General features: G+C 48.0%; 1 protein-coding gene across 4 annotated transcripts in view; it reads left to right on the top strand.

Annotated features, from left to right (window-relative positions):
* The first annotated feature begins 7,285 nt into the window (after positions 1-7,285).
* Positions 7,286-14,738, top strand: part of IFT52 (intraflagellar transport 52) — a 54,331-nt gene continuing 46,878 nt past the window's right edge. For 2 of the 4 annotated variants that reach the window (XM_072112136.1, XM_072112134.1), the window contains exons 1-5: positions 7,286-7,614; positions 12,126-12,238; positions 13,784-13,871; positions 13,955-14,084; positions 14,606-14,681. In XM_072112136.1, the coding sequence (XP_071968237.1) occupies positions 7,570-7,614; positions 12,126-12,238; positions 13,784-13,871; positions 13,955-14,084; positions 14,606-14,681 (452 nt within the window). In that variant the 5' untranslated portion in view covers positions 7,286-7,569. Of the gene's footprint in view, positions 7,615-9,496; positions 9,515-12,125; positions 12,239-13,783; positions 13,872-13,954; positions 14,085-14,605; positions 14,682-14,738 lie in introns of those variants that run through there. The other 2 variants (XM_072112137.1, XM_072112138.1) reach the window with 2 other exon arrangements.

Raw genomic sequence — 14,738 nt, forward strand, 5'->3', positions numbered from 1 at the left:
CCTTCTTAAAGGTGCTTCCCCAAGTATTTAAGTTATCCCAATAACCATCTGATCAGTGAGGTTCTGAGTGCTGGGACCCCAGAGAACAGGGATGCACGTAGGATGGGCATGGACAATGGTGCGCCATTCACTGTCTATCTGAGCGGTCGGAGATATCCTCTGTGCTCGATATTGCTGTCATTTCTATGCAAATGTGTGGAGCGTCAGGGCACAAGCTTGTCCTACGGCCCAACCCATTAGAGACAATGGGATCCCCGTTCTTTGGGGGGTTCGGGGCCCTGTTCTTATGATCATACCAGCAGTCAGACCCTCACTGATTAGCCACTTAACTCATACCCGACGTATAGAGGATAAATTAGATATTTTGGAAAATTCCTTTAAGTTGCCCACTGTCCTCCTTATATGTTGTACCACTGCCTTTATTAGCTTCTTCACTGCCCTCTCTCCTCCCTATAAAAATATAAATTAATAAATAAATGTATTTATTTATTAATTTATTAATAATAATAAATTTATATAATAAATTATATAAATATAAAATAATAATAATTCCTTTATGTATATAGCGCACACAGATTACGCAGCGCTGCACAGAACTTGCCAAATCAGTCCCTGTCTCCAATGGGGCTCACAATCTAATCATCCTACCAGTATGAGTGTGGGAGGAAACCGGAGGACCCGGAGGAAACCCACACAAAAATGGAGAGAACATACAAACTCTTTGCAGATGATGACCCTGGGACTTGAATCAGGAACCCAGCGCTGCAAGGCTGTAATGCTAATCACTGAGCCACTGTGCTGCCCTACCTCCTCCTTCTCTATCTCCTGTAAGCTGACAGACATTGGTAGTATGCAGATATAACATCATCAGTAGCGTTGAGCAGACCTAAAATCCCCCCTGGGAACACCGGCACTAACATGGCAGAAGGTCGTCGCTCCCAATGACATCATCAGAAAGTGACGTCCTCTGACATGTTAGTGCTGGTGTGAGTGCAGCCACGGTGCCGCTGTCCAGAACCGATCACACGTGTTACTGGTGGGGGTTCACGGGTACTGAACAGGTCTTTCACTGGTCCGCTCATCACTAATCATCAGTCATAGTTGCTGTAAGTAATAATAGTGGTGATCAATGTATTTCATCAGATCCTGATTGTCTTACTATTGTACAGCTAGTTCCAGACTATGGAAATGCGCTGGATGTGACACATGTACTTCACGACAAAGGAGTAAAAAAACGATATGACCAGAGTGTGAGAATTTTTATTTTGCATCTATCTTGTAATAAAAGATACTGTACATACTCGAGTATAAGCTGAGGCACCTAATTTTGCCACAAAAAACTGGGAAAACTTATTGACACAAGCCTAGGATGGGAAATGCAGCAACTACTCTTTCATAAAATGTCCAGCAGCAGCCCCCCTTTATGAATAAATGTCCAGCAGAGCCCCCCCCCCCCTTCAAAATAGCATGTCCAGCAGTACACTGATAAAATAATAAATGTAGTACTCACCTCTGGTGCTCACCCCTGGCGTCCTCTTCTCCCTGCATCTTTTGGAGCGGGCAGAGGCATGTCTACGCTGTGTGCCCAAACACACTATGACTTGGCGTCATTAGGCGGCGACATGCCACGACACAGTGTATCATCCAGGGGCAGTAGTAGTAAATCCTCCCTGATCAAATATTGGTTGACACTAAAACGCTTGTAATCTTGAACGAGCACCACAAAAGTTCTGCATTAGTTCCGAAACGTAATTCAAACACAGAATGTGAACACGGGCCCCAATCTTCTTGTAGAGCCCAGGGCCCATGGTACCCTTAATCTGCCCCTGCTCACTGCTCCTCCTCTCCTCTCCATAGACTCCTTCATAATCTGACTCCTTCCAGGATGGAATTCAGCAGAGATTTGAGAGTGAAAAGCAGATTAGGAGGAGGGGGGTGATTTGTATTATTCATTTCTGAAAAGCTTTTTGAGAAGTTAAGGGTAAAACCCAACATTCATTCTCTATGGTAACAATGTATGCAGAGAATTCCCTGCATATTTTTTCTGCAATTATCAAATTAGAAATAAGAACATTCACTGTTATGTTTCACTCTCAAATGACAACGCATACCACAAATCAGCAAAAACACAACAAAGGGTTAAATAAAGGCAATTACACACCAACCAAACTGGTTCTGCACCTGTGTGTGAGATGGTTGTGGCTCTCAGGGGTCACTACTACACACCTCTTACTCTATAAACCAAGACATGACTTCTACCTGATCATTGACATTACAGAGATTCCTGCGCTGGCAGAGGCTTATCTCGCTTTTTGTAAGAAACTACAATGAGAACAAGTGGATCCTTGACCAGAACAAGATAACCTTTCACATGTAGCACCATGTACAGCCAGGTGCTGATCCAGCCAAGCTGTGCGCATGGGGCCATGTACAGCCAGGTGCTGATCCAACTAAGCCGTGTGCATGGGGCCATGTACAGCCAGGTGCTGATCCAGCCAAGCCGTGTGCATGGGGCCATGTACAGCCAGGTGCTGATCCAGCCAAGCCGTGTGCATGGGGCCATGTACAGCCAGGTGCTGATCCAGCCAAGCCATGTGCATGGGGCCATGTACAGCCAGGTGCTGATCCAGCCAAGCTGTGTGCATGGGGCCATGTATAGCCAGGTGCTGATCCAGCCAAGCCGTGTGCACTGGGCCATGTACAGCCAGGTGCTGATCCAGCCAAGCCGTGTGCATGGGGTCATGTAAAACCAGGTGCTGATCCAGCCAAGCCGAGTGCATGGGGTCATGTACAGCCAGGTGCTGATCCAGCCAAGCCGTGTGCATGGGGTCATGTAAAACCAGGTGCTGATCCAGCCCAGCCGAGTGCATGGGGCCATGTACAGCCAGGTGCTGATCCAGCCAAGCCGTGTGCATGGGGCCATGTACAGCCAGGTGCTGATCCAACTAAGCCGAGTGCATGGGGCCATGTACAGCCAGGTGCTGATCCAGCCAAGCCGAGTGCATGGGGCCATGTACAGCCAGGTGCTGATCCAGCCAAGCCGTGTGCATGGGGCCATTTACAGCCAGGTGCTGATCCAGCCAAGCCATGTGCATGGGGTCATGTACAGCCAGGTGCTGATCCAGCCAAGCCGAGTGCATGGGGCCATGTACAGCCAGGTGCTGATCCAGCCAAGCCGTGTGCATGGGGCCATGTACAGCCAGGTGCTGATCCAACTAAGCCGAGTGCATGGGGCCATGTACAGCCAGGTGCTGATCCAGCCAAGCCGAGTGCATGGGGCCATGTACAGCCAGGTGCTGATCCAGCCAAGCCGTGTGCATGGGGCCATGTACAGCCAGGTGCTGATCCAGCCAAGCCATGTGCATGGGGTCATGTACAGCCAGGTGCTGATCCAGCCAAGCCGTGTGCATGGGGCCATGTACAGCCAGGTGCTGATCCAGCCAAGCCGTGTGCATGGGGTCATGTACAGCCAGGTGCTGATCCAGCCAAGCCGTGTGCATGGGGCCATGTACAGCCAGGTGCTGATCCAGCCAAGCCGTGTGCATGGGGTCATGTACAGCCAGGTGCTGATTCAACTAAGCCGAATGCATGGGGTCATGTACAGCCAGGTGCTGATCCAGCCAAACCATGAGCATGGGGCCATGTACAGCCAGGTGCTGAACCAGCCAAGCCGAGTGCATGGGGTCATGTACAGCCAGGTGCTGATCCAGCCAAGCCGTGTGCATGGGGCCATGTACAGCCAGGTGCTGATCCAGCCAAGCCGAGTGCATGGGGCCATGTACAGCCAGGTGCTGATCCAGACAAGCCGAGTGCAAGGGGCCATGTACAGCCAGGTGCTGATCCAACTAAGCCGAGTGCATGGGGCCATGTACAGCCAGGTGCTGATCCAGCCAAGCCGAGTGCATGGGGCCATGTACAGCCAGGTGCTGATCCAGCCAAGCCGAGTGCATGGGGTCATGTACAGCCAGGTGCTGATCCAGCCAAACCATGAGCATGGGGCCATGTACAGCCAGGTGCTGATCCAGCCAAGCCGTGTGCACTGGGCCATGTACAGCCAGGTGCTGATCCAGCCAAGCCGTGTGCATGGGGCCATGTACAGCCAGGTGCTGATCCAGCCAAGCCATGTGCATGGGGCCATGTACAGCCAGGTGCTGATCCAGCCAAGCTGTGTGCATGGGGTCATGTACAGCCAGGTGCTGATCCAACTAAGCCGAGTGCATGGGGCCATGTATAGCCAGGTGCTGATCCAGCCAAGCCGTGTGCACTGGGCCATGTACAGCCAGGTGCTGATCCAGCCAAGCCGTGTGCACGGGGTCATGTAAAACCAGGTGCTGATCCAGCCAAGCCGAGTGCATGGGGTCATGTACAGCCAGGTGCTGATCCAGCCAAGCCGTGTGCATGGGGTCATGTAAAACCAGGTGCTGATCCAGCCAAGCCGAGTGCATGGGGCCATGTACAGCCAGGTGCTGATCCAGCCAAGCCATGTGCATGGGGCCATGTACAGCCAGGTGCTGATCCAACTAAGCCGAGTGCATGGGGCCATGTACAGCCAGGTGCTGATCCAGCCAAGCCGAGTGCATGGGGCCATGTACAGCCAGGTGCTGATCCAGCCAAGCCGTGTGCATGGGGTCATGTACAGCCAGGTGCTGATCCAGCCAAGCCGTGTGCATGGGGCCATGTACAGCCAGGTGCTGATCCAGCCAAGCCGTGTGCATGGGGTCATGTACAGCCAGGTGCTGATTCAACTAAGCCGAATGCATGGGGTCATGTACAGCCAGGTGCTGATCCAGCCAAACCATGAGCATGGGGCCATGTACAGCCAGGTGCTGAACCAGCCAAGCCGAGTGCATGGGGTCATGTACAGCCAGGTGCTGATCCAGCCAAGCCGTGTGCATGGGGCCATGTACAGCCAGGTGCTGATCCAGCCAAGCCGAGTGCATGGGGCCATGTACAGCCAGGTGCTGATCCAGACAAGCCGAGTGCAAGGGGCCATGTACAGCCAGGTGCTGATCCAACTAAGCCGAGTGCATGGGGCCATGTACAGCCAGGTGCTGATCCAGCCAAGCCGAGTGCATGGGGCCATGTACAGCCAGGTGCTGATCCAGCCAAGCCATGTGCATGGGGCCATGTACAGCCAGGTGCTGATCCAGCCAAGCCGTGTGCATGGGGCCATGTACAGCCAGGTGCTGATCCAGACAAGCCGTGTGCATGGGGCCATGTACAGCCAGGTGCTGATCCAACTAAGCCGAGTGCATGGGGCCATGTACAGCCAGGTGCTGATCCAACTAAGCCGAGTGCATGGGGCCATGTACAGCCAGGTGCTGATCCAGCCAAGCCGAGTGCATGGGGCCATGTACAGCCAGGTGCTGATCCAGACAAGCCGTGTGCATGGGGCCATGTACAGCCAGGTGCTGATCCAGCCAAGCTGTGTGCACTGGGCCATGTACAGCCAGGTGCTGATCCAGCCAAGCCGTGTGCATGGGGCCATGTACAGCCAGGTGCTGATCCAGCCAAGCCGAGTGCATGGGGCCATGTACAGCCAGGTGCTGATCCAGCCAAGCCGAGTGCATGGGGTCATGTACAGCCAGGTGCTGATCCAGACAAGCCGTGTGCATGGGGCCATGTACAGCCAGGTGCTGATCCAGCCAAGCCGTGTGCACTGGGCCATGTACAGCCAGGTGCTGATCCAGCCAAGCCGAGTGCATGGGGCCATGTACAGCCAGGTGCTGATCCAGCCAAGCCGTGTGCATGGGGCCATGTACAGCCAGGTGCTGATCCAGCCAAGCCGTGTGCATGGGGCCATGTACAGCCAGGTGCTGATCCAGCCAAGCCGTGTGCATGGGGCCATGTACAGTCCGGTGCTGACCCAGCCAAGCTGTGTGCGTTGGGCCATGTACAGCCAGGTGCTGATGCAACTAAGCCGTGTGCATGGGGCCATGTACAGCCAGGTGCTGATCCAGCCAAGCTGTGTGCGTTGGGCCATGTACAGCCAGGTGCTGATCCAGACAAGTCGTCTGCATGGAGTCATGTACAGTCACGCTCCACTAGGGGGATTCTGGGAAAATATGCTAAGTTTTCCAGGAAGGGATAAGGAAAACCACGCCTCTTAGCTACCTTGTAAGGCAGCTCCCTTGACATCAAGCATGACCTTCAGGAAGCCTTATGACATGATGCGGGATTAAAACCAAACAGTATATCTATTCCAGAAGGAACAAACTCCCAACTGTAGACGGCGCTGTTTCGACCTGGTTGCGTCTCTTCAGTACAGTGTAGGGATCTGAGTGAGAGGCGTGTGACTAGGGTCAGGAAGTAAAGGTTATCCGTACCATGTAGGTGTGTTGATCCTTATAGCCATGAGTGCTCCACTAGGGGGATTCTGGGAAAATATGCAAAGTTTTCCAGGATGGGATCAGGAAAACCACGACATGCCATGTACGGCAGATGTATTTTCAGATGCGCCAAAATCTAGCGAAGTTAACTTTGCCCTGTGTAACTTTTGGACATTTTTCGTAGATCTGCCTCACTATCTAATATACCTATGAAATGCAGGAGGTGAAGCCGGCTCCTCTCTGTACTGAGCTCGTTGATATTTCCGCTTCGTTTTTTTGTGACCGGTCACTAATTGCTGTGAGGAATCTCAAGTATTTGGAGAATTTTTTAATGTGCTCGCATTGAGGTCAGCTACAAAAAAATATAGAGATTGCCAGCGATTAATTTGTTCCTTGTGACAAAATTTGCTAAAATAACTTGTGTTCCTGGATTTTACTATTCACATCACAGAAAGCCGCAGGGTGACGTTTGTTGCCCAAATGCTGCCATTACACAACTGTCTCTGGCAGTATATGAGGACTTACAGGGGCTGTCCCATTATTTACAACTTATCACTTTCTGGGTTCAGTCACACGTTCCTCCATGAGGGTGATGTCACGCGTTAGCGTTTTGATTCCGTTTTGTAATACAAAACGTTATTACATGCGTTAACAATGCGTTCTGTAAATGCAAATCTTATCAGCAATGTAATTAGGTAAATCTCCTCTCTTCAGCTGTTATTTCAAACGCCAAGATGTGACTTTGGCCGCGTTCACACTCAGCGTTTGTGATGCGTTTTGAAGGCGTGTGCAGATCTCCATGTGTGAATAAGCACATGTCTTCCCTCCATAGAGGAATCCTGAGGTGACGCAATGGCTACTACTATGACTATGACTATGGCTACAGTGGTGTGACTGCACCCTCGCCCCCTAGTGGTCAGCTCTCCATATAACACGCTCCATCTTCTCTGCTGCAGGGAGCGCGGGGCATGCTGGGAGCTCTGCGGAGAGTCTGCCACCACTAACATGGCCGCCCGACCCTGACATTTGTGAGGCCCCGGGGGTGGGTTTATAGTATAACCCGCAGACCCCCCGATAGTGTTGGACCCGCTGTAAGCCTTGGACCCTTTCTGTCACAGCGGGGAGGGCGCGGTGCCGCGGGCTGGAGGGTAAACGGCACCGCACAGCGGGAGAGCGGAGAACAGGCCCGAGTCACGTGACGGCGGTTGGTTGCTAGGCAGCGGCCCCTGGTTTACCTGTAATGCAGCGAGGAGGCACCGGAGGAAAGATGGGGGTCACTAGACAGGTAACTGTATATAGATATATAGATAGGGGGCAGCAGACAGGTAACTGTACATAGATATATAGATGGGGGCAGCAGACAGGTAACTGTATATAGATATATAGATGGGGGGGCAGCAGACAGGTAACTGTATATAGATATATAGATGGGGGGGCGGCAGACAGGTAACTGTACATAGATATATAGATGGGGGCAGCAGACAGGTAACTGTATATAGATATATAGATAGGGGGCGGCAGACAGGTAACTGTATATAGATATATAGATGGGGGTCACTAGACAGGTAACTGTATATAGATATATAGATGGGGGTCACTAGACAGGTAACTGTATATAGATATATAGATGGGGGTCACTAGACAGGTAACTGTATATAGATATATAGATGGGGGTCACTAGACAGGTAACTGTATATAGATATATAGATAGGGGGCGGCAGACAGGTAACTGTATTTAGATATATACATGGGGGCAGCAGACAGGTAACTGTATATAGATATATACATGGGGGGCAGCAGACAGGTAACTGTATATAGATATATAGATGGGGGGCAGCAGACAGGTAACTGTATATAGATATATAGATGGGGGGCAGCAGACAGGTAACTGTATATAGATATATAGATGGGGGGCAGCAGACAGGTAACTGTATATAGATATATACATGGGGGGCAGCAGACAGGTAACTGTATATAGATATATAGATGGGGGGACAGCAGACAGGTAACTGTATATAGATATATACATGGGGGGCAGCAGACAGGTAACTGTATATAGATATATACATGGAGGGCAGCAGACAGGTAACTGTATATAGATATATAGATGGGGGGGCAGCAGACAGGTAACTGTATATAGATATATAGATGGGGGGGCAGCAGACAGGTAACTGTATATAGATGGGGGCAGCAGACAGGTAACTGTATATAGATATATACATGGGGGCAGCAGACAGGTAACTGTATATAGATATATACATGGGGGGCAGCAGACAGGTAACTGTATATAGATATATAGATGGGGGGACAGCAGACAGGTAACTGTATATAGATATATACATGGGGGGCAGCAGACAGGTAACTGTATATAGATATATACATGGAGGGCAGCAGACAGGTAACTGTATATAGATATATAGATGGGGGGGCAGCAGACAGGTAACTGTATATAGATATATAGATGGGGGGGCAGCAGACAGGTAACTGTATATAGATATATAGATGGGGGGCAGCAGACAGGTAACTGTATATAGATATATAGATGGGGGCAGCAGACAGGTAACTGTATATAGATGGGGATCACTAGACAGGTAACTGTATATAGATATATAGAAGGGGGGGTCAGCAGACAGGTAACTGTATATAGATATATAGATGGGGGGGGCAGCAGACAGGTAACTGTATATAGATATATAGATGGGGGGGAGCAGACAGGTAACTGTATATAGATATATAGATGGGGGGCAGCAGACAGGTAACTGTATATAGATATATAGATGGGGGGGCGGCAGACAGGTAACTGTATATAGATGGGGGCAGCAGACAGGTAACTGTATATAGATATATACATGGGGGCAGCAGACAGGTAACTGTATATAGATATATAGATGGGGGGGCGGCAGACAGGTAACTGTATATAGATATATAGATGGGGGCAGCAGACAGGTAACTGTATATAGATATATAGATGGGGGCAGCAGACAGGTAACTGTATATAGATATATAGATAGGGGGCGGCAGACAGGTAACTGTATATAGATATATAGATGGGGGTCACTAGACAGGTAACTGTATATAGATATATAGATGGGGGTCACTAGACAGGTAACTGTATATAGATATATAGATGGGGGTCACTAGACAGGTAACTGTATATAGATATATAGATGGGGGTCACTAGACAGGTAACTGTATATAGATATATAGATAGGGGGCGGCAGACAGGTAACTGTATTTAGATATATACATGGGGGCAGCAGACAGGTAACTGTATATAGATATATACATGGGGGGCAGCAGACAGGTAACTGTATATAGATATATAGATGGGGGGCAGCAGACAGGTAACTGTATATAGATATATAGATGGGGGGCAGCAGACAGGTAACTGTATATAGATATATAGATGGGGGGCAGCAGACAGGTAACTGTATATAGATATATACATGGGGGGCAGCAGACAGGTAACTGTATATAGATATATAGATGGGGGGACAGCAGACAGGTAACTGTATATAGATATATACATGGGGGGCAGCAGACAGGTAACTGTATATAGATATATACATGGAGGGCAGCAGACAGGTAACTGTATATAGATATATAGATGGGGGGGCAGCAGACAGGTAACTGTATATAGATATATAGATGGGGGGGCAGCAGACAGGTAACTGTATATAGATGGGGGCAGCAGACAGGTAACTGTATATAGATATATACATGGGGGCAGCAGACAGGTAACTGTATATAGATATATACATGGGGGGCAGCAGACAGGTAACTGTATATAGATATATAGATGGGGGGACAGCAGACAGGTAACTGTATATAGATATATACATGGGGGGCAGCAGACAGGTAACTGTATATAGATATATACATGGAGGGCAGCAGACAGGTAACTGTATATAGATATATAGATGGGGGGGCAGCAGACAGGTAACTGTATATAGATATATAGATGGGGGGGCAGCAGACAGGTAACTGTATATAGATATATAGATGGGGGGCAGCAGACAGGTAACTGTATATAGATATATAGATGGGGGCAGCAGACAGGTAACTGTATATAGATGGGGATCACTAGACAGGTAACTGTATATAGATATATAGAAGGGGGGGTCAGCAGACAGGTAACTGTATATAGATATATAGATGGGGGGGGCAGCAGACAGGTAACTGTATATAGATATATAGATGGGGGGGAGCAGACAGGTAACTGTATATAGATATATAGATGGGGGGCAGCAGACAGGTAACTGTATATAGATATATAGATGGGGGGGCGGCAGACAGGTAACTGTATATAGATGGGGGGCAGCAGACAGGTAACTGTATATAGATGGGGGCAGCAGACAGGTAACTGTATATAGATATATAGATGGGGGGGCGGCAGACAGGTAACTGTATATAGATATATAGATGGGGGGCAGCAGACAGGTAACTGTATATAGATATATAGATGGGGGCAGCAGACAGGTAACTGTATATAGATGGGGATCACTAGACAGGTAACTGTATATAGATATATAGATGGGGGGGCAGCAGACAGGTAACTGTATATAGATATATAGATGGGGGGGCAGCAGACAGGTAACTGTATATAGATATATAGAAGGGGGGGTCAGCAGACAGGTAACTGTATATAGATATATAGAAGGGGGGGTCAGCAGACAGGTAACTGTATATAGATATATAGATGGGGGGGGCAGCAGACAGGTAACTGTATATAGATATATAGATGGGGGAGGGCGGCAGACAGGTAACTGTATATAGATATATAGATGGGGGCAGCAGACAGGTAACTGTATATAGATGGGGGGGGGAGCAGACAGGTAACTGTATATAGATATATAGATGGGGGGCAGCAGACAGGTAACTGTATATAGATATATAGATGGGGGGGCGGCAGACAGGTAACTGTATATAGATGGGGGGCAGCAGACAGGTAACTGTATATAGATGGGGGCAGCAGACAGGTAACTGTATATAGATATATAGATGGGGGGCGGCAGACAGGTAACTGTGTATAGATATATAGATGGGGGGGGCGGCAGACAGGTAACTGTGTATAGATATATAGATGGGGGGGGCGGCAGACAGGTAACTGTATATAGATATATAGATGGGGGCAGCAGACAGGTAACTGTATATAGATATATAGATGGGGGGGCGGCAGACAGGTAACTGTATATAGATATATACATGGGGGCAGCAGACAGGTAACTGTATATAGATATATAGATGGGGGGGCGGCAGACAGGTAACTGTATATAGATATATAGATGGGGGCAGCAGACAGGTAACTGTATATAGATATATACATGGGGGGGCAGCAGACAGGTAACTGTATATAGATATATAGATGGGGGGCAGCAGACAGGTAACTGTATATAGATATATACATGGGGGGGCAGCAGACAGGTAACTGTATATAGATATATAGATGGGGGCAGCAGACAGGTAACTGTATATAGATATATAGATGGGGGGGCAGCAGACAGGTAACTGTATATAGATATATAGATGGGGGGCGGCAGACAGGTAACTGTATATAGATATATAGATGCAGCCGGGTAACATGACATATCCATGTTATGAGCACCCCCCATAGACTTATAGAGAGGGGCTTCTATTGGCTGGAACATGGGGATGAGATATGTATATAGCGCCTGCATACATTGTAGCTTCTCCTCTCCGGTCTGTACAGAATACAGATGTAACACAGTCCTGAGCATAAGCCATTACCATATCTATTGATTAGTGTGGATTTTGTTCCTTTCTTCTTGCCCCTAGGCGGCATCTGATCATGACAGTCGGACCACCATCTTGTTCAATGTCTCCAAGAATGAGAGTGGAGGGTACAAGTCCCTACAGAAAAGACTCCGGAGCAACTGGAAGATACAGAGGTGATGGGGGGAGATTGTTTTAAGATAATTGGTTGATGCAGTCAAATGATTGTATTTAGGAGGGAAAATCTAGTATTGTGTGAGTAACCTGACCCTATCCAGTCTGCCAAACACTGCATATGAGGGTACACAGGGTGCGGTAACAGTGCTCCATTAAAGGGGTATTTTGGTAATAACAACTGTGTAATCACTGTATACAGCCCCCAGTTATAAATATATACAGCTCCCCAGCAATAACTGTATACAACCCCCAACATTAACTATATACAACCTCCTATAACAGTGGTGGCGAACCTATGGCACGGATGCCAGAGGTGGCACTGAGAGCCCTTTTTGTGGGCACCCAGGCCTCCACCCCAACACATAGTTTGCCAGATAGAACTCAAGGCTTCCTCCTGTGGTCCAATACATCCCAGGACTTGCCAAGCTCAGCGCTATTTTAAAGCAACATCCTTGGCTGCCAGGAGGAGAAAGAAGGTGTGGACAGAGATGGATTGTTATTGGAGGTCCCCCTTACTTTTCCTTTTCAGGGGACCCTGGAGGGAAGCTACAATCAAAATTTCTCCATCATCTTTCTGCTGTATTGAACTCCGGACGCCAATACGATCAATACCTGTGATACAGCGGGGATCACTAAGTTACTGCTTAAATTGTCATGTTGGCACTTTGCAACATATAAGTGGGTTTTGAGTGTAGTTTGGGCACTTTGTCTCCAAAAGGTTCGCCATCACTGTCCTATAATAACTATATACACCTTCTCCTCTCAGGTAGTATAAATGATAACTTGATGATTGACAGAGGGTCTCGCTTATCAATAGAACCGGGGTCCTTTGTAGCCTAAATGAAAGAGCAGCTGCTTGCATATGCGCCGTGCAGCTCTCATCATCTGAATGGCGCTGATGGAAGTAGCTGAGTACAGGGCGTGCATATATCTGTCAGCGCCATAGAGATGAATACAGCAGTGGGCACGTGTGCGACTCGGCTCTGTACATTTGGGGTATAACAGCTATTAATTATCAGGAAGGTACAACATTAGATCGGTTCCATAGGTTTGTTCTTAATATGAATTTGTATGTAATTCGAGACTGTATATTTTATAATGGTAGATCCAGACAAAAAAAATTTTTTGCCCCAGTGACAATTGGAGTTTCAAAATTTTTTGCTGTAATGGGACCAAGGACCAATCAATAAATCTTCATTACAGACACCTTACAGCTGATCAGTGCAGCCTGGGACTGTAGTCAATCATCTAAAGAGCTTCATCAGAGGTCACAGGGGGCAGAGGGGTCCGTCTTTAACTAGGGGTCGTCTGTAAGTCGTGTGTCCTTAAGTAAGGGACCACCTGTATATTTATCTCTGTGCTCACATCTAACACTAACATTTAGACAGCATAGTCTGCAATGAGTTCTTTGGTACATTTTACAGGTCTTGAGAAGTTGTTCCTAGTGATTCTCTTGTGTTCACAACCCACCATCCCCGAGCGTCACATCCTCTCTCCTTAATGTTTAAGCCATTTACTGTTTTGTCTCTGTATTTCTCCTCTAGTCTGAAAGAAGATATTACCCCTGAGAAGTTGTCAGGTGTCCGGCTGTGGGTCACCTCTGGACCCAGGGAGAAGTTCACAGCGGCCGAGGTGAGCTGTGTACACACCTTGTCACTATTGTATCATCCATTGGAAATTCCACCTTAATACATTGATCATATATTATATTTCAGTTTGAAGCTTTGAAGCAGTTTCTGGAGAAAGGTGGAGACCTCCTGGTTATGCTGGGGGAGGGAGGAGAGGCCAAATATGATACCAATATCAACTTTCTGTTAGAGGAGTACGGCATCATGGTGAATACAGGTAAGTAGCCCCAACAGCCAGAATACTTACTGGACTCTAACTATTGGTTTTATGGACTTCAAGATCTGTTCCTCCACCCATTAAAAGAGTTTCCCCATGAAACAAGTTAGGTCCTATCCACAGAAACATAACCTGGAGGTTGTACAGGAACCTTACTTCAATCACTATCACTACAAGGGAAGACCTATAAACATTTACCACCAGGATGAAGGATTGTACACCAAGCACTGACATACTGGTGTGTGCCCCCTGTGCTCTTCTTTTATCTTCTTATGCCCTGTTTATGAAGCCTGGTGCCCCTACGGCTCATTTGCATAAATTTTTAAAGCCCTTCCCCCCCTCAAAAACCAGTGGAAAATAAGCTAAAAGAAGAGCAGATACTGCTAGAGGGGCACACACCAGTATGTCGGTGTGCTTGGTTTACAATCCTTCATCCTGGTGGTAGATTTACTTCAACTCAACTTCAACTGTGATGTATTTAATCATGTTCCCTGTTTTTTTTTCTTTAATCTTCTTTGAAGATGCGGTTGTCAGAAACGTTTACTACAAATACTTCCACCCCAAGGAGGCGCTCATTTCTAATGGAGTATTGAATCGGTAAGTCCCCCTAGAATAGACACACAAATGGCATTTAAGCAAACCGTACAAAACGGT

Source organism: Engystomops pustulosus, chromosome 6, assembly GCF_040894005.1.
Source record: "Engystomops pustulosus chromosome 6, aEngPut4.maternal, whole genome shotgun sequence".
NCBI classification, from domain to species: domain Eukaryota; kingdom Metazoa; phylum Chordata; class Amphibia; order Anura; family Leptodactylidae; genus Engystomops; species Engystomops pustulosus.